The 23,451-nt window shown below is 35.6% G+C and overlaps 1 protein-coding gene and 1 non-coding gene across 4 annotated transcripts in view; one reads left to right on the top strand and one right to left on the bottom strand.

Moving 5' to 3' along the window:
- The window catches only part of PBX3 (PBX homeobox 3), a 198,200-nt gene that overhangs the window by 146,946 nt on the left and 27,803 nt on the right, over positions 1 to 23,451 (top strand). For all 3 annotated transcript variants that reach the window (XM_032478450.1, XM_032478451.1, XM_032478449.1), the window contains exons 3-5: positions 3,234 to 3,475; positions 14,513 to 14,703; positions 20,445 to 20,580. In XM_032478450.1, coding sequence (XP_032334341.1) covers positions 3,234 to 3,475; positions 14,513 to 14,703; positions 20,445 to 20,580 — 569 coding nt within the window. The remainder of the gene's footprint in view (positions 1 to 3,233; positions 3,476 to 14,512; positions 14,704 to 20,444; positions 20,581 to 23,451) is intronic.
- Positions 21,549 to 21,620, bottom strand: TRNAT-AGU. The gene has a single exon. It is a non-coding gene; the product is annotated as a tRNA-Thr (tRNA).

The following is a 23,451-nucleotide window of genomic DNA, read 5'->3' on the forward strand; positions in this document are numbered from 1 at the left end:
GCATGTTGAAAGACAGCTAATTAGGATTTGCTGAAAGATATGCAAAAACTATGGGCTTATAACAAAGCCAAGTTCATTGTTAAACAATGTTTTACTTTGTTTGTATGATTTGTCTAAATCTTAGGGATACTGAAATGAATGTTGTGGGTATAAGTAGATTCCAAATAGGGTTTTTTTTTTTTTAAACTTTATAATGCTGTGATAACCAAGGAGCCTAGATAAAAAACTTTATAAACCTTTATAAATGTCCCAGTATACATTTTGGATTAAAAACAGCAATGATCAATTTTTAAATTATTGTTTTCCCAAATTCCGATTTGAAGATATCAAGATCTTTTGATAACCACACAGTTTGATTCGTTCTGGCCCTCATAAATATAGGTTCGTTAAGACATTTATAGGTGCCTAGAGGAGTGTGTGTTATGATTGGAAGCCATCATAACAGAGGGTGTGACTTTGGCAGTTAGTAAGCTCAGTAAAGTGAGGAAACATGAGGGAGATAGGATGAGGAGTAAAATAGTAATTTGAACTAAAGTAAGAAAACAGATATTCAAATTTAAAATAATTTTGGAAACTGGGTATTATTTACTATTTAAAGATTCATAATAAATGACACTTTGCTTAATGGAGGAAAAAAATCCATTCACTTTTGCAACCCTAGTTATGAAAATGACTTCAGTATTGATAAATAGCCTTCTTAATATTGCCTGATTGTGAAGTGCTCTAGTACTTTTCGTCCAGAGGAGTGTGAAGTTTTTGTCAGGAAATGATTTTTCTGATTAGATTTGATGCACATAGTGTATGAAGTAAATCTAGAAGGAGTGCCTCAAAATATTTTTTCCTATATTTAAGACAAACACTGAAGTGTTGATTTACTTATGATTTTAGAAATAAGAGATGTTATTCATCACAAGGGGAAAATGTTACACTAGCTGAATATATATCCTTAAATTTTATATATGTCCACTACTGTTGAGTTTAAGGGCTGCTTCCTATTGGTATGGTGGTGTTATATACATGTTAGGTATGCATAAAAGTGCCATAGATGGGTGATTACTTTCTGCCCTTTGCATTTCTTCTTAACAAATTTCTTTCTATCTCCATTATAGTCTGTTTCCTTGTGTATTATTCATTGAGCATCTTCTCTTGTTTGCCACACTGTTCAGGGGTGTGTAATAACTTTGATACTATGTATGTTGATTTTTTTATTTAAAAATCTCATCAGTGTCCATGGGGGAAAGATCAGTTTAAGTACAAGGGGAAAACTAGAAACCTGGAAGAACCTTGAAGGTAGATATAAAACACGTTTCCAGGAGAAAGCACCAGTATCCCTAAACACACACACACACACACACACACACGCACATACACACACCCATACACACCCGACAAGCACAGAAATGTGAGCAAAAAAATTTGGTTTAAAAAGGAAGAGTTTAAGGAACTCCCAAACAAATAATACAAAAGTGAAACAGAGCCCAAAGTGCAAGGTAAGAGCTTGCTCAGTGAGTCCTCACTTCATGCCAAATGAACAAAAAACTTGGTATGTAGAACTGTAAGCATTCTAGGCCGTGAGATTTTAACATCTAACTAAGTGAAGGGAAGAAAATCAAAGATGTTAAAAATACCAACGCAGCCAATATTTGGCAGTTTTTTCTAGATCTAGAAGAAATAGCAAATATATGTTTGTCTATCTTTAATTGTCAGCAATCTGCTGAGACTAATTTTATCTTATTGAAGACAGTTATCTAACTTTTGGTTCCCTAAATGAATTTGTCTTAGTGTATTATAGTTTTCAAACCTTATTTATTTACCTCTGAACAGGAACAGATATAACTTTAAATTATTGTGAGTTAGTTTTATTACCCAGTTGAAATTATTCTGAAGTATATTTTTAAATGAAAGTGGCAGCTTTAAAGTGTTTTGAGGGAGGAAATTAAAGTAGTGCATTTGAGTTAAGACAACCAAGAGCTCTGTCATGCTGCGGGTATAATTCAGGGCATCCAGGAATGAAATCTGTTCTTAAAAGAACTGATGGTAGTTTTAGGTTAGCATATAAAATCGCAGAGCTGGTGCTCAGTTGAGTGCTTGGCAGCTTATAGATGTTACTGTCATGTAAGTTACACTAGACACAGAGTGTGCACCACTGTGGATAAACAACAACAGGCCCAGACGCAAAAGGCAGAATCTAAATGCAGACTTGCAAGATGCCAACTTCCTTCCCCCTATCCCCCAAGACGCCTTGTAACTCTTGCGGGGAACCTGCTTTGAAACAGATTTACAGAGGTTAATTGGGCTGGGATAGTTGAGATTATGTTACACATTAATGAAAATGCTGATTTTGAGCTGTCATGACTCCAGTGCCTTTTATACCATGATAATTATTTTAGAACTTCATCTTCTGTGTTGTTGAAAACATGTTGGCAGAAAGCCTTTGTGACCTGATTAAACCTATGGATTGTCAGCTGTGATCTATAGTGCTCAGATGAGGTTGCTGACTGGGCATCACTTAGGAAGTTCTTGATTTAAAAGCAAAATTAGATTGAGACTACTGTGTCCAGCACTGTATTTCCATGTTGATGGTATATTTTTAATACTGTATTTAGTGTCCTAGTTTTATAGTTTGCTGGCAGTTGCTTAACAAATTTGTTTAATAATATATATATATATCTTTTAAAGCATAGCTAATTACCTCAGAATGTATGTATTTCTCTTGTCTTCCTGAAATTACATGATGGAAAAGCCCATCTAATTCTATTTATTTTCTAATTTTTGGATATAGCTTGTGAATGATTATTCTATGGGGTTTTAAATTCTGTTCTTCCAACTGAATGGAGAAACAGAATAATCGACCTTTTGATGGATTGTTTTATATCCTTGAAATTTTTTTTTCTTTCTCAAAATCTTAAATTTTTTACCCCTTCCCATTTTTGCTTAAATCATCTAAATCTGGGAAGATTGGATGTTAGAATTCTATTCTGAGAAGCCAAGGTTACTTTTTTCCAAGGATCCAATCCGGGATATATTGAGAGAGGGTGATACTAGAAATTTCCTAGAAGTAAGAATTTTCATGCTTACTTATGTTTATTGATAAAATGTGAACAATGAAATTCTCAACATGAATTGTAGTGCACTGATGTTGTTTGATCATTAATCAAATAAATAAAATACTCACACTATTTGTCCTGTTTCTCGCTCCTTCTCTCTCTGTCTCTCTCTCTCTTTCCTCGAAGGTCTCAGCATCAGAGGAGCCCAGGAGGAGGACCCTCCCGATCCCCAGCTAATGAGACTGGACAATATGCTTTTGGCAGAAGGGGTTTCAGGTCCTGAGAAAGGTGGGGGATCGGCGGCAGCAGCTGCAGCCGCGGCAGCCTCTGGAGGTTCTTCAGATAACTCTATTGAACACTCAGATTACAGAGCCAAATTGACCCAGATCAGACAAATCTATCACACAGAACTGGAGAAATATGAACAGGTCAGCAGCCGCCACTCTCATAGTCCTGCACAAACCCTCTGTCGCTCTTCTAATAGACTGCGCTAACTGATTCTGAGGGCTGTGAGGGGTAGGTGTTAACAGAAAGAGCAAAATAAATAAGGTCAATGCAAAAATCCAAGTGAATTGTTGGATTTATGATATGAAGTCCCTTTGAGATTTTAGAAGTGAAGCTAAACCTATTTTATCCCATCTATTTGTTTTAATTTTATTCATTCGTCACATTTACCTGCCCGTACTGCCACACCTGCAGCCATCCTTCCCCTCTAACCTCACTGCTTGGTGCTCGTCAAAGCTCTGTATCATTAACATTTATTCACTGGCCTTGTTCGTAGCTATGACATTCTTTAAAGGGAAGCATTTCATAGTGAGCTCTTCCTACTATGCTGTGAGCTCCAGAATCCTCCTAGGGAATTAATTCTTAAGGATTATGCCAGACTATAGAGGGGGAGCTAACTTCACAAAGTAAACAGCTTCTGCCCTTTTTCTCAGAAGAGAACTCCTGAGATAATTATAGGTTTCCTGGGGCAGGAAATACTAGGCATTATGTGCTAAATTCCTGATTAGAAAGAAAGTATGGATTAAAAATGCTGGTCTCAGTAATTGTATTAACTATACTTCATTGAGTCTAAGATATCTTTGATTTTAAGCTGTATCATTGTGTTCTGTACCACCACCAAGAAAAAAATTAACTGCCCAATTGAAATATTACATGCCATTGATTGTAAAATACTTCCAAACTTCAGAGACGTTAAAATGTGGGGGAAAATAAGTTAAGTCTTAGATTCAATAAGACAAGGTAAAACATTGGTGGTTCATTTTAAACATATCTTAGTTGTTAGTTTAAGGCTAAAAACCTGCTTAGTTATTATGGAAATGTTTAAATGTATCCAAAATAAAGAGAATATTAAGCTGAATCCTATGAAATTGCCAAATTTTTATGTCATAAACAGTTGTGTATTGGCAATTTTATGAAATTCAACCTAAAATAATGAACCTTCTAGATGCCCATCTTCAAGGTAAATAGTTATCAACATTTTGTCAATTTTATTTTGTCTGTCTTCCCTTGCCCCACTCTTCTTTTGGTGGGGTAGAGTATTTTAAAGTAAGTTCTAAGCATCATATCATTTCACCCATAAATACTTCATTATGTAGTCAGGCATTTATGAAAGTCCAAATTCCTTAGTGTGATGTCCTGGTCAGTTTTAATACTGATTTTTTTCTAATTTCCCTATATAGTTTCAGTTGTACATGTTATTTTTTTCATTGTCTTCTTTTATATTCTGGATATGGTGTTATTAAACAAATGCTGGATTCTGTCCCAGAGGTGAGTATGTTTTAAGGAAGGATAGAAAGATTTATGTTGCTTTATGTTAAAATACAATATAAGTTAATATTCTGAGGCATTATCTTTTTTCCAAATAGGCTTTATGGGATCTCATACTGTATCTCTAGTCTCATTTTCAGGAATAATTTTGGTGGAAGATGTGCAAATAAGAATTTTGGAAAAATGGTCTTATGTATGTATATGAAAAAAATCGAGCTTTCTGAATTGACATATGAATAATTGAGAGTAAACAAAATAAGTCATGGTTGAAAAGGTCGCCGTGAGCATAAACAGTAGAAAATGGCTCTAATTTGTAGTATAACCCTAATTGCATAACTTTATGTTAAATGCATCTGTACATACTTACTAAATCAATACTACCAGTCACTTTGCATAGAAAGATCTGTAGTATGAGGGGTCAAATGGCCTGACTTTTCAGCTGAAAAATTAAGGTGGTTCCTTACTATCTGCTGCCATGTCTCTTTACACCAGCCTCCTTATTTTCTCCCTGTATCCCTGTTGGAAGTTGGGTGAAGCTGGCATCAATCATTGTCCCGAAAGTTTTTGTTTTGTTTTGTTTTGTTTGCTTTAAAAATATACATGTATACACAAGCTCTTCATAAATTAATTTATAGTATGTATTTTTGTGTTAAATATCAAACTGGGAAATAATGAGTTTTAAAATGTAATCATGAATCTTATTTCTAGATATGTTCAGTAACCTAATAAAAACCACTGAATGTATATTTCCTTTCATTTTTAACACTTTCACAAGGAGAAATGTAGACATAGGAAATCTGTGCAGTGTTGTGGACAAATAAAGTACGATGATTAGTTGGCAGATTCAATAGAGTTTTAGGTTACAAGTTTTCCCCTGCAGGTTCTGAATTGTTTTAGAAATAATTTTAGCAGCATTTAGTTCTCTTGAGTTGTCTTTGGGGCTGGTTTTTATTGCTCTTCTGTCTGTGGTTCCTAAGTTTGTTAGGATTGGTGAGTTTTGATGTAAGATAGTCTTTTCTTTTTAAACTTTTGGAATACAGACCTTTACTTGGGATAGAACTTTCAGGGATACATTTGGAGTTAATAGAAGGGCTACGAAGGACTAAGTGAGATGAAGGGGTGGCATTTCTAAAGTAGATGGTATTACAACTTCTGTTTTACAGATGAGAAAAGAAGACTCAGGCCATTAATTTGTCCAGTGTCACACATTTAGTTAGTGTCAGAATCAGGTTTTGAAATCAGTTTCTGACAATTTGTCTCCTTTTTCCATGAATTATGCTGCTACTTATATACGTAAAAGGACAAAATTCAACCTAGGTAAATTTTAAAGATCTCATTGGCTTTATTCAGTGATTCATGAGTCAGGCAGCAGCTCGTCTAGCATATAGAAAGGAGCTCCAAGGAGCTGTACAAAATGAAAGACTTTTATAGGCAGACAGGGCGGGACAAGGAAGTTATAAGAGCAAAAAGAGGATTGGTTGTGGCAAGGTCACCTTCCTTTAGGGCATGCAAGGGTCTATAAGGCCGATTACCTCACCAGTGCTGACCCAGTAATTCCAGATTAACTAGTTTAAGATTACATTCCTGGGAGAGGCTGAAACTATAATTAAGTAGTCTTGGTTGGGTGACTTGGAGTTTAGCATAAGTGACTCCATTTTGGGTCTCTTATCTTGGTTTTAACAATTAGAATTTGGTATTAATTCGGATACATTCTGGTTTTTCTCTGATTTGCCCATGTTGGAGTGTATTTGGGATGAGATCAGAGTAGAGATGGGAAAAATATGACTATTTTAATCATTTTACAGAAATTATATTTTTTCTCCTAAAAGTACATGAACATGGGTACTCTGAATGGCAGAAAGCTTATTAGTAAATAGGAAAAACATATGTGTTAAGGCAGAGACTTTGTCAGAAAATTGTATTGAGTCTTTTACTAAAAGAAATAAAGTGCATTGGAATCTTAGAGCTATTCACTCCACAGTGTTTTGCAGTGAAGCTGTAATGAAAATGTATCGGAAGCCTGTTTAGATTTAGATTGCCATAAAATTAACAAACACCACCACTGCAGTAAATTAAAGTACCTTATAAACACAGACACATTTACAAAGCTAAGCAGACTAGAGCTATAGTTAGAGCAAAATTAAATCCAAGCTGCAAGGCTCAGCTTTATGTGTATATTTTAGGAATAGTACTGTCTTTAAAATCCTGTCCTTTTTTTTTTTCTCCAGAAAATGTCCTTTGATTATATTTTACATTACATAGGCTTAGATATAATGATTGTTAATGATAACCATCTAAATTCACTTATAAATGCTTTTGAAATATTAGGCATAGAATATATATTAGAGTCAGGTTCTTAAATATTACTACCACCGAAAAGGAAACAAAAGCAATTTTACTTTTCTTTTGTTGATCCTGACACCCAAGAGGAATATGATAATTTTTCAAAGCTTGCAGCAACTGTGTTGTAATACTTTGGTCTGGGGTACATTGCCTTTTTAGCTGGGGGGAAAAACCTCGTTCTTCCTTGTCTTACTGTTGATTAGCTACAGGTTTTTAAAAATGCTTCCTTTCAAATATGCTCTAATGATTAAAAGCCCAACAATTATAGTAGGTGAATTCCTAATGAACTTGAGCCAAGAGTCCTGGAAAGCCTGTTTTTGAACATTGAAGACCTTCTTGGTTCCTCTATCTCTACCAGAGGGAAATGGATACACTGGTTTTTGCAAATGAAATCTGGCTTAGACATTTGTTCTCAGTTAAAAAGGAAAAGATATATATCATGCCCTATGCAGCTCTCCCACTTTGCTTGTACCAGAAGAAATGCTTGTACACAAGCAATTCAGTTCATAATTTACAGCTGCTGTAATAGAGATGACATATTGAAAGCTATCTACTATAATTATATTGAAATACATTTTTGCTGAAGGCAAAAGTGTTGCAAGGGTCCCAACCCTCCCAAGCATCTGGGAACCTGCTTTCTGAGTTCACAGATGTCTTTTGAATTCACCTCAAGTCAGGTAAGGCACTTGAGCCAAGCATGTACGCTCAGTATACTTAAGACCAGTTAGGAACTGTTTAGCTACGAGAGGACTCTCAGATTGCAGGAGATTGCAGGAGATTGCAGGGGGATGGAGAATGAGTGTGAACCAAAACCACTGTAAACGCACGGCCTTCTGCTTTTTGAGGATCTCAACATTGTGTGTTTACATTTGCTGGCAAAATCTGTTTTGCTTGTAAAGAATTTTTTTTAATCAAGTTTAAAAATGCTGATGTTATTACATTAGAGACTGTGTAGCCCACAAACTTGTAATCTCATTTTGCTATTTCTTCTTAATAGTTAAGCAGGAAAGACAAGTATACTAACTGACGTAAACTTTATATTTCATTTTCCCAAGCAAGGCTTTATCATTCATTGTTCCAAGGGAAGGGTTGTACTTCTTGTTAGCGTTCCTGCTGAGTCTTTTCCTTGGCTTGAAGGAGTATTTGAGTGTTCCCTTTTTTTCCCTCCGAGTTTTTAGTTTATTGGTTTTATGTACCAGGTGTATCTTTGACCACAGACTTGAGGAATGAAATGGATTGTTTTATATTTCAATACTCTTTTTTTTTTAATTTCTTTGGAAGCAGTGTTTATATTTATTCAGGCAATGGGGAGGCAGAACTATATTAGGTAATCAGAGTAGGGACTTACTTGCAAAATAATACACACACACAGTATGAATTTCCATTTCCATTGTCAATAATAACTGCTATTTATTAAGTGTTAATTATGTTCCAGACTCTGCAAAGGACTTAACATGTATTATATAATATAATCCTTACAAAACCCTCATGAGATAGGTCCGTAAACCATGTAATTACATTAAGATGTATTGAGGTACGATAGATATTTCATGTTTGCAACTGTTCCTTAAGCATATGGTCTCATTCTGGTTGACTTAGAATCTTTGTTGATTTTTATCATAAAACAGGAAGAATTTGTTGATTTAATAAGCATTCCATAAATATAAAATCTATAATATTGGACAGGAGTTACTCGCAAGATTATGAAGACGTGTAGAAAATGGATGCATGCAAATTTGAGAGTCATCAACTTTTAACAGAGATTTATTCTTTCTTTGAAGAGTGGATTTTTAGAATAGGCGGTATTACGATCTGTTGTCTGCAGTCAGCTTCTCTAGATGGTTTCAAAAGGCCAATTCAGTTTTTGGATCTGATCATGAACCATTTTAAAACTTCCTCTAAAATCAATCCTTACTCACTGTCTGATTTTACATTTTTACATACAATGATGTGAATTTACAGGCAAGAAAGGGGTTGAATCTTGAATTCAGAAGTGAGCAAATCACCACCACAAAACAAAATCCTCAAAACTAGTTTTGAGTGTAAACCAAACGTGTATGAATATTGATGAGATAGTTTTACTAGGTAACAAATATCATTAACAACATTTTAAAAATTCCAGATATTTCAAATCCTCAATTATATTACTTGGTTTGGATTTTTAAGGAAAAAGAAACAAATAGCAAGGAGAAAGGCTCATAATAACTGACTGAAAATGTTTTTCATCAGATGAAGCCTTCCATGCTTTTTGTTCACTAAACGTATGCTATTACAATGTATGTTTTAAACAAAACATACATTTTGTTACACTGTAAACAAAAATGCATCCTAGCTAATTTTCAACAGCTGGATTAAAAGAAAAAAGGTTTCAACTATTGCTTGTAAATCAGAAGATTCAAAGACTCAAAACTCTCATTTCCTAAATATACCAATTACCAGAGCTGTTTCTACATCTATATTGTGGACATTGGTTGGAAAATTCTTAACTGACAATTTCACTTGGAAAAATAAGGCAACGAAAAATTTCTCTAATGTCTGTTTTAATAATATAGTCTTGTAGGTATGATGAAAGATATGATAAATGTTTGAAGTGAGCATCTTATATTATAAATGACATCAATGCTAATATGTGGATGGGTGGCCCTTCAAAAAACTCTGCAATCATTTGATCATTCTTACTGCATTTGTATGTTTAAAAAATGTATACCTTTCAAGGAATAGGAGATGAGGCAGTACTGCGCTCTGCTCTGAAACTGGTACAGATGATGCTGTAAATGAGGCTGTAATTTACTTTCAGTGGTATAAAGGAAAAAAATCACTTTGCCTAAAGTGTATGCATCTTTCTTAAGGGTGTACCCAGATTTTAATTATCTAAATGTAAATACTTAACGAATTTTACTTAGAGTAATGAGCTAAAGTGCACACTACATAAATGAGATGTTCTAATTAATCATGTATGAACTACTGGTTTAAAGAAAAGCTATGTGAATTCTGTGAATGTTGGGCTATTGCCAAATTGCTAATCAGCATTTGCATTCATAGATGACTTCACTTAATAAGTTGTGAGACATTCAGCAAATGTTTTAGGAAATTATGAGTTTTTAGATGCAGAAACTTTTTGCTTTTAACCCTGTTTTTCACACAAGCCTGTGGCAGCTTCTTAGAAACCATAGGCAAACATTCATTCTGGAGAGATTAAAATACAGCCAAAGAAAAACTAAGAACCAGAGAAAAACTGGAAAACACACACACACACACACAACACACACACAAACACAACCATCTCAGGTATCATTCACACAGGAGTGTTGAGTTATTTATCAAGACATACACTCTGTCATAGATACATATTACCATAATGTGTGAGCTAGGTTTGTAGGAATTAGCAGTGTTACATGTACAAATTAGAAATACTCCAGTACAACAGTTGACATATTTTTTGGTCTTTGGACTTAGACTCTTAAAAATTATTGGAGACCTGCCCCCTACCCAAGAGCTTTTCTTCAGTGGGTTATATCTATCAATATTTATTATAATAGAAATTAAAACTGAGAAAAAATAAAAGTATGTATTAATTTAAAAAACAGTAAAAAAAATTATATGTTCACTATAATATATTTTTAAAAACCTGTATTTTTGAAAAAGACTCAGGATTTAGTGTGAAGAATGATATTGCTTTTACATTTTTGCAAAACTCCTTAATGTTGGGCTTAATAGAAGTCCCTGGATTCTTACATGTGCTTGTGCTTGTGCTTCTGCTTCTGCTTCTGTGGTCAGTCTCCTGTCATCTGGTTGAAGTATGCGAAGAACACCTGGCCTCACACAACTATGTCATTGGGAAAGGGAGGAGTATATTAATAGCCTTTTCAGATAATCATGGGTATTCTTTGATATTATACCAAAACTTGACAAGTTGTAGTTTCTTAAAGGTTAGTTGAAATGAATCTGAAACTATATCAACTTTTCGTACTCTGTTCCTTTAAAATCCATTGGTCACGTGTACTTTGAATGGATCTTCTACTTCTGCATGTTTTTGTAACATCATGCATTGATCATTTGGAAAATACTGGTTCACTGAGTTATGTTTATCTTCCAATGTTAACACTTTTCATTATGTAATATCAAAATATCATATTTATTAATATCAACACTAAATTAATCGGAAAGTCTACTGGGGAACTGTCAAGCTCAAGGTGGTGGATGCAAGTTTTCCAAAATTACCATTCTCACTTGAAAAGTCAAATTTCATCATTGGCACAACTGCTGTTACCTGTGTTCCTTGACATGACAAGCTTGCTTGGTTCATTTTTGAGAAAATATCTGCCAAATACCCAAGTCGGAATAATCGTAATTTGTCAATTTTGCTTTCAAATAAAAATGATGTTCCATGAAAAAGGCAGCTTCAGCTCACAACTAACACAATCACACAAGTGCTTTTTCTTGAGACAGAGCCGCCCTTCTACAAGCAATTGAAGTGCTTTTTGTGTGCTTGTCATTTTTGTCACACAAAATGTTGAAGTTTTAGTCAAGGATTGAGACATAATCAAGTGAATAATTTCTCTTGCTTCATTAAGGACATTCCTAGGTGAAACTGCCTTTTTTTTGTGGGTTTGTGTGAATGCATGGTGGTGAAGAATAAAAAAGAAACATCAGAGATTACTTAGTATACCGTTTCCCAAAGAGTTTTTCTTGCTTAGCTCATTGGTCCTCAAGATGCTGTAGAGCTGTGCTGTCCAGTATGGTTGCCACTAGTCACAGGTAGCTCTTGAAATCCAGCTAATCTGGATGGAGATGTGCTGTAAATGAAAATATATACTGGATTTGAGAGTGTATGAAAAAAAAAATGTAAAACGTGCCTCATTAACAGTTTCCCAAACATACTGATTATGTTTTGAAATGTTAATCTTCATATAGTAGGTTAAATAAAATACATCATTAAAATTAATTTCATCTAATCCTTATTTTTTAATGTGGCTACTAAAAAATTTTTAATTTTGAAAATAATCAATGCAATAAGAAAAACAGTAAATGACAAAAAAAATTATTTCATATGTGGCTTGCCATGTATTTCTTTTGGACAGCACTGTTCTAGAGAAAAAAGGTTTTGTAACCAAATTTATTTGGGAAAAGTTGGATGTATCATTCTCCCTTGAAGATTTGTTATGCATATTGGTATATTAGAAGTACTGAGGAGTCCTGCCCTCTCTATCCCCCAAACACAACCTTTTCAAATTTTGATTAACCCCACATTTCCCAAACATACTGTGTTAACAATGTCTAGAACTAGATATAGAAGTCTAGAACTTGCTGATTCCAGTTTGGGGAAAGAAACTATTCTACTTTACTTTGCTTAATTTTACTAATAAGAAAACTGAGGGCTAGCTGTTTTCAAATTATATAATTTGAAATTATATGAACATCACTTTAGGGAAAGTGCGAGAAAAAGATCTATACATATATTTCTTGGCAAGATGACTACTTATTTGTCAGCCTGGCACAAGATAATTTAGGTTGATAATGTACTGGGGAAAATCTTAAATTTATTTTGGTTTCCTTAAAGATGGAAAGAACTTCCAGTTTTAGAGCTGCAAAGTTCCTTAATGTTTTACTGTGTCATAACCTAGGCTTTGCCTTTTTAAATTATAGACTGGCTAAGAATCTGAAATGAAAACAAAAACCCCACAGATTGTTCCCTCAGGAAATACACAGGTGCCCACAACTTGTATAAGATGTCAGGGAGTCATAGACATTCTAGACCTATGGGCTGCAGGTTAAAAATCCTTCACTTATAATTCAGGAATAATGTATTAATCAACATCACTCTTGAACTGTAATACAAAATCCCACCAATCCATAGATGTTTATTGATGCCTACTGTGAGTATTGCACAAATCGACACTCTGAAGAATCGCATAGAGTCGCTACTCACAGGGAACTTTAAATTTCTTGAGACTTAAACATACTGGTTTTTTTTTTTTAAAAAAACTTTGATTGGTAAGCAAGACTCATTTTACCTCACCTTAGAAATATTTATATAGAAGCTCCATAAAAGCTTAGAGTGACTGAAACACCCAGTACTTGAAAGGTTAGTTCTCTAACGAGCAGTTCGGAAAGCCATCATGTGCTGTATGTTCAGGATATCTGTAGTGAAGTGGACATTATTATAGCTTCAAAATGTGTCTTGCCATGATCAATGATTGTTCTGTCTGCTTACCCTACCAGGGGCATCCGTGTGTGGTAAGATGCAGAATCTCCCGTCTTTTTTTTTTTTTTAAACAAAAATGCCGGAAGATTTTTTTTTTTTTAATCCAGGGGTATAGACTGATGCTTTATTTGCCAAAGTGATACTGGATTTCAGTGTAGGCCCAGTCATATGGTTTTGTAGATCTAAAAGAGTATAGATGAACTGAAAGAGGCAGGAACTGAGGATTGTTAACTAAAAAGTTTGAGACCCAAGTCTGTTCCTTATTTTCCTACTGCCCCTCCCCTAAGGAAAAGAGCTGCTTTAACCATCTTTCAGGAATGGCTTTATACCCACGATTAGGGCCCACACCACAGCTGTAATATACTAGGACATTGGCAGGCATCGAAGGGCCTTTCCATGCTAATGCAAATCTGAATTTACAGTTTTTCTCTATCCCTCTGGACTTTGCTACATACTATTATTTCCAGGGTTTTTCTTGTGCCTGAAATTCCTCCTGACTTCCACCTTTCAAAAATCTTGCCCTTCTTTAAATCCCAAAGGTCACTTTTGCCAGGAAGAAATCTCTGCTTCCAGATGAGAATACTTCTTCCTCCTTAGGAAGCACTTATTCATATTTTCCTGTGACACTTTGCACAGACTACCTTGTTTAAGAATTAGTTTTTTATATATTTTATTACATTTAAAGTCAAGTCCACATCTTGCTCATTTATGTGTCCCCTGATCACATTGGTAAGGGTTTCAACTTCATAGTGCTTCAGTAAACATTTGTGGGAATAAATGTAAAACCCCAGAGAAAATAGGATGTCCTTAGTATTAACAATTAACCTATATTTGTACTTACATATGGGAGTTGGTAGAGAGCATCCTCCAATGGGAAATTTTGGAACTGAGACCAGGGTGGTGGGAAGGGCGAGTGAGTGCCTTGTTTCGCCTGCATGTCTGGCCATTCATAGTTTCAGAATTCTCACTACCCCATCTAACTATCACTGCCATTTCACAAGTGTCTTAGCTTTTATTTTACCCTACCTACTTAATAATGCCATTGGCAATTACAAATGAGGTAGAAATTCAGATAAGTTAATGTCTGGGCATGATAATATAAAATACCAGATTCCTAAGGAGTGATTTTTTTTTCCCCTTACAGGCATGTAATGAATTCACTACACACGTGATGAACCTTCTCCGAGAGCAGAGTAGAACACGTCCCATTTCCCCAAAAGAGATTGAAAGAATGGTGGGCATCATCCATCGAAAATTTAGTTCCATTCAGATGCAGCTCAAACAAAGCACTTGTGAAGCAGTTATGATTTTAAGATCAAGGTTCCTTGATGCCAGGTACGTGAGGCCACAAATCAGTTGCATGTTGTTGTTTTTTTTTCCTTTTCACTCCTTATGTATTATTTTCTGTAATACTGGTCAGTTGGTCTTAAATTCTTGTTTAATTTGGCTATAAGAGCTGTCCTCTACAATGGACAGGTAATTCACCTCGAGGTGCCCGTGCTGTCAAGCCTCTCCTTGTCTGGGGGTGGTAGGGCTGTTAGTTGCCAATGTGGTGACTCAGGAAATGAATAGGATTAGCGCTGCTATTAATGACTTGAGAATATATAGCCTTTCAATTCTGATGCTAAAAAAGTTTTTTTAAGGATAACATTCAGTATATAACTCTGTTTTAAACATGTTTGTTTTCTAAGACTTCTTGGTGCTACGTTGCTTGTGTACATTAGAAGGAAATAACTTGGAGATACTGACATTCCTAAGAAGGAAGTGATATTTTAGTTACCACCAAACCCCAAACTCTGTTTTTCCAAATCAATTAAGAAAGCCTATGAGTTTCTCCTGTTAGGATACATGTTTCCCTTTTATCTGAAGCTTTCAACAAGTTTCACAGGAGTTAGGTAATAAATTGTATGCGGTGTGTTTGACATTCTGGGTGACATAATAGAACTGTCAAGTTCTACTATATGCTGCTTCAGCAGGGATGCCTCTTGGGCAAATTTTACAATATTAAAGAAAATAACTAAGTGTCTCAACTGGAAAACAAGATGTGTGAAACAGTCTTCATGCCAGAGCTCTTCCTTACAGCCAAATAAGGAAACATACACCATCTAATTACATGCTCTTGGTCTCCTGGTTAAGCAAAGCTCTGTATCACCTTTGGTTCCTTCTTCTTTGATAGTGAATTAGGCACTAGAACTCACCAGTGCTTTGTTTTCAGCATTTCTCATATTAGCTCTTTCTTTCCATCCATGCTCACACTGCCCAGTTCATGTTCATCCTTTTTCACTTGGACTAGCACGGTACTCTCCCACTCTCCTCCCTGTTTCCAGTCGTGCTCCTCTCCCACCCGTCTTCTGAAGTCCTTTTATGATGCCCTAGTGCTTTACTTAAATAAAAACCACAGTAGCTTTTCATCACTGGATAACTCATATGCACACTACTTAACCTGGCATTTGAAGTCTTAAGTGACCTATCCCTGCCTGAATTACTTTTTTGTTGTTAAGATTTCAGTTTTATATTTTTCCTATTTAAAAAATACCAAGCTCAGTAAGGAAATTTTTGAAAATTTACCGAATAGAAGGATGAGGGAATAAAGGCAACCACATTTTTACAATGCAATGAAAAAAAGTCACTATAAATGTTTTAGTATATTTCCTTCTGGTTTGGGGTACTTAAAAAAAATGTTCTCGTGATGGTACAATATGCAGACCATCTTGTGATGGTCTAGTTGCTTTTTAAAAATTTTACCATGAATAAGTAAACATTTTTCATATAGTATAAACTCCTCTTTTAAATAACATTTTATAAATTGTTGAAGTCTACCAAATGAATATATGATAAATAATTAACTTAGTCATTATTTTTGAGCATTTAATTTGTTCCTATTAGTTTCCTTTATCCCTTCCTTCCTTCCTTTCTTCTTTCCTTCTACAAATATTTATTTGTGCTGAGGATATAAAGGTAAACAAGATAAGTTAAGTTATTTGCCCCAACTGAGTTTACATGCTTCTTGGAGAAACAGGCAATAAACAAGTAAACAAACATGCCATAGTATTCTATTCAGTAATGTAATGAAATGTGATTGAATGGTAAGTGCTATGAAGAAAAATAAGAGCAAGGTAAAGGGAGAGAAAATGATGGAGAGAAAGTACTATTTTAGACAGATTTTTATTGGAACTAATGTTTCAATGAAAATCTTTATGCATTCAACCTTTTTGATCTTTAAGATTATTTCCTAAGGATTAATTCTCAGAAATGGTATTTTTAGATTAAAATGTGAACATTTTTAGTGCTCTTATTAATATATCACTATATTGTTCTTTCCTGCATTTAATCCAAAATGAAATACCTCTTGGTCTTATCTGTTTCCTCTGACCAGAATTCTTGCTTTTCCTCTCCCTGACCACCTCCTCCGTCACCACCCCTCCACCCGCACCCCCAACCTCCCACAGCAAACCCTGTTCTCCCAACCCTTTCCCCAACTTGGTCACCAATAATGAGTTGTCATCTGGGAGGGTGTCTAGCATGGAGGCTGGAACGGAGCTGGTGCTCATGTTTGTTGATTTAGTGAGACCCTGCTCATCCTTCCAGGCCTGGCCTAAATGCTCCCTTTTTAGGAACCTACTTTCATTATGCCAATAGACTGGTCCTTGCCTTCTCTTGAACACTGATACTAAGTGTATACAATTCTCCAGACCAGACTCTATTCACGCTGCCTTTATTGTAGCTTTTTAGGATCATTTCTTCTCTCCTAGAGAAAGTCACATCATCATTGAAAGCAACAGCCAAGTCTTAAGCGTTTACATACTCCACATTCTAGCAAGTGTCTTACATGTATTAGGCTGCAAAAGATAATTTATTGACTACCCAGATGAACGAATATTTCCACTTAATTTTAATAGCTCAAAGAATTAAGGAAATAGTATCAGAAACAAAAAATATTTTTAAATGAACAACTTTGAGCCTTTTAATAAAACGTATTATGTAACAAATATATTGAAAAGTCCTTTCTTCAGAAAGGAATCTTTTCTGACAGAATTGTTATTCTTGTTTCTGCTGATACAATTCCCATTCTTGTCAACAGGCATGCTCATTTTTTTACATAACTGCATTCATAATGTATACACCTAAATGATTTAGTTTTCTTCCAAGAAGAGAAAGTCAAGTTAACAAGCCAGAGTGAGGAGAGTGAGAATGAGATGGTGGCAGAGCTTGGAGCAGAGTCCCTTCTCCCACAGAGATTGCTGTTAGTAATGTTGTGCTGCTGATGGGAGCAGCCCTGGGACGGATGCGCACTGCGCACTGGCCTGAGGCATCACCATTTAGAGTGTGCTGAACCCTGGGGGAGTGAAACTTAGGGGAGATGCTTAATGGGCATATTCTACAGAATGTTTTTCTAAAAAATAAATGAAGTATAAGACCGAGTTCTCTCTTATGCCTTCAAGTGAATGCAAATAGTGAGCTTTGGTTCTATCTATTCTTGTAGTGCCTCGTAGCAAGCCCTCTGCACTGAGAAGGCAAGGCTTTTCTGCTCTAGGCAAACATGCTCATTCAGATATATGATTCCCTTGCTCACTCTGGCTTTTTGTAAAGCCATACTCACATTTTCTTGGTAATTGGACAAGATGAAGCATGTACCGGTGCAGAACATTTAGGAATAAATTTTGTGTAGGTCTTTCTGCTCTTCTAGTAGAAGGGCTGTAGTTTGGACACAGCCAGACTGTCTGGGGTGATGGGTTCTGTTCTGCCCATAAATTTGTTCTCTGAGGTTTTTTTATGTTTGCTAAAACCATTCCTAGGCAAAGTCGATAAATGAGCCGAACTTATTTTGCTTTCCCAATACATTCCTGCTCATTCCTCCTTTCCTAAGTCCTCATTTTCTCAAGAAATGCCCTTGTGTGATCTGCTCCACCGTGCCCAGGCTTGCTGCTGGGCTCCGTGTTTTAGACTGAGTTCCAGACTCACACACTCATGTAATGGAATTGCGTGGAGTGGCTGGATGAGGGGCAGTGAGGACTAGAGCAGATAAGTACATGTCTGAGGGGACAGCCATCACTTGGCTTTAGCCTGTGGCTACCTTCCGAGAATATAGGCAGGCCTGGTGTGGCTGATCTTCCAATTTTTATAAGAAGCCAGAAACCTAGATTTCTATGAGCAGATCATTATTGTGTTGTCTCAACAAACATTATCTGTGGGCCAGGTGATTATCTATAGGTTTGACAATTTCAAACCTTTTCCCATACTCACCCACCTACTTACTCATCAGCGTGCCTCTTCAAACTGCCCCAGGTCAGGGCTTTGTTTTTCCTGTCAAGCAGTGTGTGACTCCTGCAGAAATGCTGATTGCTGTTCTTGACGTACTTCTTTTTCTTCCACATCTTCCGTCACCACCTCCCTCTTCCGATTCATCATCAAACCCTGTTGGTTTTCATCCGCAAATAGACCTTGAATCTCTTCCTCATCCCTCGGGTAACAATGGTTTAACCTTCCAAAAAATTATTAAAATTAAGAAATTTCAGGGCTCATAACTTGAGATGTTTTGATCAGACCTAGATTTCTTGCTCCCTTGACTCTCCCTTAATGTTGAAACATAGCTCACACACTTAACCTGCCATGTTAGTGACATCATTTAAACTAGAAGAATCTCATAGGGTATACAGACTTACAGCTGCCTACTGACACTGTCTTTCCTGAGTATAGGATATCAGGAAGATCATTAAGAAGATCATTAAGATTATTTGCAAGACAATATTAAGAAAATTATTTGGGGAAAGCATTTTCCAGTTACTGGAGAATCTAAAGTGAAGTCTGTGAAATGCTAATTTTCAGGCTGGAATTCTTTAAAATCTTAATAACAAAATCTGAATATAAGTGACTTTGAAATAAATTGTCAATAAATATTCTATCTTCTAGCATTTTGCCAGCCCCTCCCAGCAAAACAGTTTGTTCTCCCCTGTACTTTCCCTGGTGAGCAAATCATACCTCAGTCCAGACAGTTGCTTAAGCAGAAAAATCTAGAAATTCTTGATGTATTTTATTCCTTACCTTCCTTCTCTCTTTTCCATCCACTCCTCCCATGCTATTTATTATCAAGTCCTATTGCTTTTACCTCTCAAATAGATCTTGAATCTTTGTATTTCCATTACTCTCACCCTGTGCCAAGTTACCATCATTTCTCAATTTGACCATTGCAGTTGTCTCCTTAATTATCTCTACATTTCCTTTCATGCTGTCCTCCAGCTATTCTCAGCAGTCAGAACCATCTTTTTAAAATGTAAAACTTAAAACCTTTAATAGCTTCCTCTTGCACTTAGAATAAAATCCAAAAATCCATATGGGGTCCATGAAGCCTGTGTAATCTGGCTCCTGTCCAACCTTCCAGACTCATCTCACGTGTTCCCTGATTTTTACTGTGCTCCAGCTTCCTCCAGCCCTTTGGACTTTCCAAGCTTTTTTCCTGTTTCAAGACTATTTCCTCTGCTCATTCCTCTCACCCTCTACTCTTTGTCTCACTAAGTTGTACACATTCTCCAGGTCTCAGGTTAAATGCCACTCCTTCAAAGAAACCTTCCTGACTCCATAATCTATGTTAGATATCCTTCTTAGATACTTTCATTATTCCCTATACTTTCCTTCATGATACTTGATATGGTCACCATAATTTATAATTATTTATTTCTGTGATACTTGTCTAATGTCTTCTGTCCCCTAACTTTCTACCCTCTCTCTTAACCCTCCAGTCCCCTGTAATCGCCCTCATAGACCTTATCCATTTTGTTCCAACTGGGTCCTCATTGAGTATCTAGAGCACATTAGATCCTCAATTTATTGAATGAATTAAAGAATGAAATTAATTGTGCTTCACATTCTAGTATTTTTCTTAGTGATTCTACATCTTAACATGAGTTAGATCATGCTTTGGAGGGTGCCAGGAGCATAATTTACACTGTCATTGTGATAAATTAGACCCTAAGAATTTTTAAAAGTAGAAATCTAAGTTTTTGGATCATCCTAATTAATATATTCCTCTTTGGTTAATTTTGATTATAACTACAATTCTCTTTTTGGTTCTTTCATAGACGAAAAAGGCGTAACTTCAGTAAACAGGCCACAGAAATCTTAAATGAATATTTTTACTCACACCTCAGCAACCCCTACCCCAGTGAAGAAGCCAAAGAGGAGCTGGCCAAGAAATGCAGCATCACAGTGTCACAGGTGAGAGAAGGCTCCATGGCTCTGTCTAGTTTCTCCATTGATAATAAGAACCCTATTTCCTTCTCAGGTCATTCTTACTCAATTTCATGGCCAACTGTGTCATCATCAAAGAAGATACAAAGAAAATATAGACATTTCCACATTTTATGCAAGCTTTTAAAGTTTAGGTAATTTCTTTTAATCCTAAGTGGCAAGGAATCAAGATAATCATCCACCGCCCTGGTGTAAATCTTCTGTAGGAAGAACATGAACATGCGATGGGGAAAGACATGGTTTCCACTGAAAGACTCCTCAGTGAATGGCAGGTGGTCCTGCTTTCCCAATTTAGATGACTGGCCTGAGCTTCTACCAGAGAGAAACCAATTTATTTGTTGCCAAAAGGAGATTTAGTATAGCTCATGGTGAGAACTTTGAGGAATTCACCAAGTCCTTTCTTGATAACCATACTATGATATTTGGGTCCCACAGATTTCTTTGTTTTCTTTTTACCCATTAAACAGAAGAATTAAATTCATGCCTATCACCACTGTTAATTTTTTTTTTTTCTGTTTTAAATGTCTGTTTGTAATAAATTGTGGCTTAAGTTAGCTGTCATCTTCTAACAAAAATACATTTAGTTTTAGGCAGATAGACTGGTATTTTAGATTGAGGGTTGGAGAAAAATAAACAGCTGTACCTCCTTAAAAAAATAAGTATATCCTATTGGCATTAGCTCTGAAATACAATTTTATTTAAATATTCATATTTGTTTTTAGGTTGTCATTTGAGTAACATTCCTTTATAGCATGCAAGTGCTTACCAACTAGTTCTTGCAGTGGCCTTTAAGGAAAAGCTGACCCTTGGTAGAAATTTCAGTGTTCCCTGGGGTCTCATGTCACAAATTTCAAAGTAACCTCTAATTTATCTTTTGTTTGGTTGGTTTTTCGGGGGTGGGAGGATAATTAGAGAGTTTTATTTATTTATTTAACTGAAGGTACTGGGGATTGAACCCAGGACCTCATGCATACTAAGCAAGTGCTCTACCATTGAGCTACACCCTCCCTCCCTCCTAAAGTGGTCTCTAAATAAATACTCCTGTACTTCTGAAGTTCAAGATACTGAAGATCCCCTTCACATCCGCATGAAAGTTTCATGTCAGTATTTTAAGTCATTGTTATTTAAGAGAATATGATCTGAGTTTAAGATGATTTCCAGCTCCTATTTTGGCATTACTTTCCATGGAACCTCGCGAGTAATCTTAAATTTATAATTAAGATTTCATTTAAGAGTTATTGTCGTTTTCTTATGATATAGTGGCACATCTTGATTCCTTTTGCTCAGTTTGAAATGGAATATAATTGATTTGGGCTGCCTGCTGTGAAGACATATACTATATAAAACGTTACTATCTGGGTTATGCAGTACTCACTGCCACTTGAAATACTAAGGAACAATATAATATGCTGGGTCAGGCAGGGAAGATGAAATTAAGTGTATTCACTTTGAGTGGGTGTTTTCTAGTCGGAGCCTTCCCCTGAACATTACTAGTGAGAGGACTGGGTTTGTGCCGAACACCAGCTGATGATGCCATTCTGGTTTTCCCACACTCATAACAGCTCTCTGACAGAATTCACATGTTTGCAGGTTCAGCTTAAATTAAGGTGTTTTGTGCTTCTCCTTTTCTTGCTTTTCTTTTTCACTTCTGTAACATACTCACCATTGGAGAGTAACACAGATTACATACGTTTTCGAAAATCAGTATAATCCTAGTTTTTCCATCAATTGCACTAGCATCTTGTGTGTGATGTAGGACTTAATACATGCTTGTGTAATGAAAGAGAGAAGTTTCCTTCGACTGTTTTGAACTAGAGAGATTTTGTCTCTGCTTATAAAAAAGGCTAGGATCTCATTTACCAATAAAAACATAGTTAATTACTATATTAATTTTACTTGTTTTCTATAGAAAAATAGCTTTGTTAGGTTTTGAAAATTTTTTAGTAATTGCTTGAAGTAGAAATAATATAAACATAGATATATTACTCTGTCTAAAAAGCAGATTTTCTGACCTCATTTCACCCAAGTCAGCCTTTCAAATGGAGAATTTCAGCAATCAGTATAAGCATCATTGTAAATTGTGACAGTTTCCTCCCCTTTTTACCTTTTTCCTGCTTAAAAAAGTTACTTTCCCTTCAACAATTCCCTTCCCCACATTTCTGATGTGAACACAATGCTATCATTTTAACTATTAAAGACATCAGTTGCTACTATTTTAAATTAGTATTCTTTCATTTAAGTTGTGTAGAAGTGAGAGAAGAGAATGTTCCAGACCTGACAGAATAACTACTTTCTAAAGAGAAAAAATAGTGTTTAAAATATACATCATACTAGGTACAATTAAATTTAGACTCCAGAAGTTGTTTACATACAAAGCTAACTTTAGGATATGGAAACCCACTGAAAACAGGCAACTATAGCAATACTATTTTTGCTAGATTTAAAGTATATGAAATTGATTTATTCTTTATTTCTTGAAATACTTAAAAACTGCTCCAAATACTTTATAATTAGGATTAGGTAAGGTATTTTCAGAAGAAAATGTAAGGAGATATCTGTAGTACTTTGAGAATAGGAAAGAATTTCTTTAAAAGGACATAAAATGTGTAAACAACAAAGGAAAAGGTTGATAAATTCAGTGGTAGGATGTTTATCAAAGTACTTAATAAAGACTGTGAAACATCAACATGATACAACCATTTTAGTAAAGATTGGATCAGGCAAGAATTATCAATAGATATTAAATCTAGGAGGAAATTTTTGTGAAGAGCACGGTCTTAAGATGTCTCTCCATAGGCCCTTTATTAGTTACAGGGGAGGTTTTTTTGTTTTTTTTGT

The sequence above is a fragment of the Camelus ferus genome, chromosome 4 (assembly GCF_009834535.1).
Source record: "Camelus ferus isolate YT-003-E chromosome 4, BCGSAC_Cfer_1.0, whole genome shotgun sequence".
NCBI classification, from domain to species: Eukaryota; Metazoa; Chordata; class Mammalia; order Artiodactyla; family Camelidae; genus Camelus; species Camelus ferus.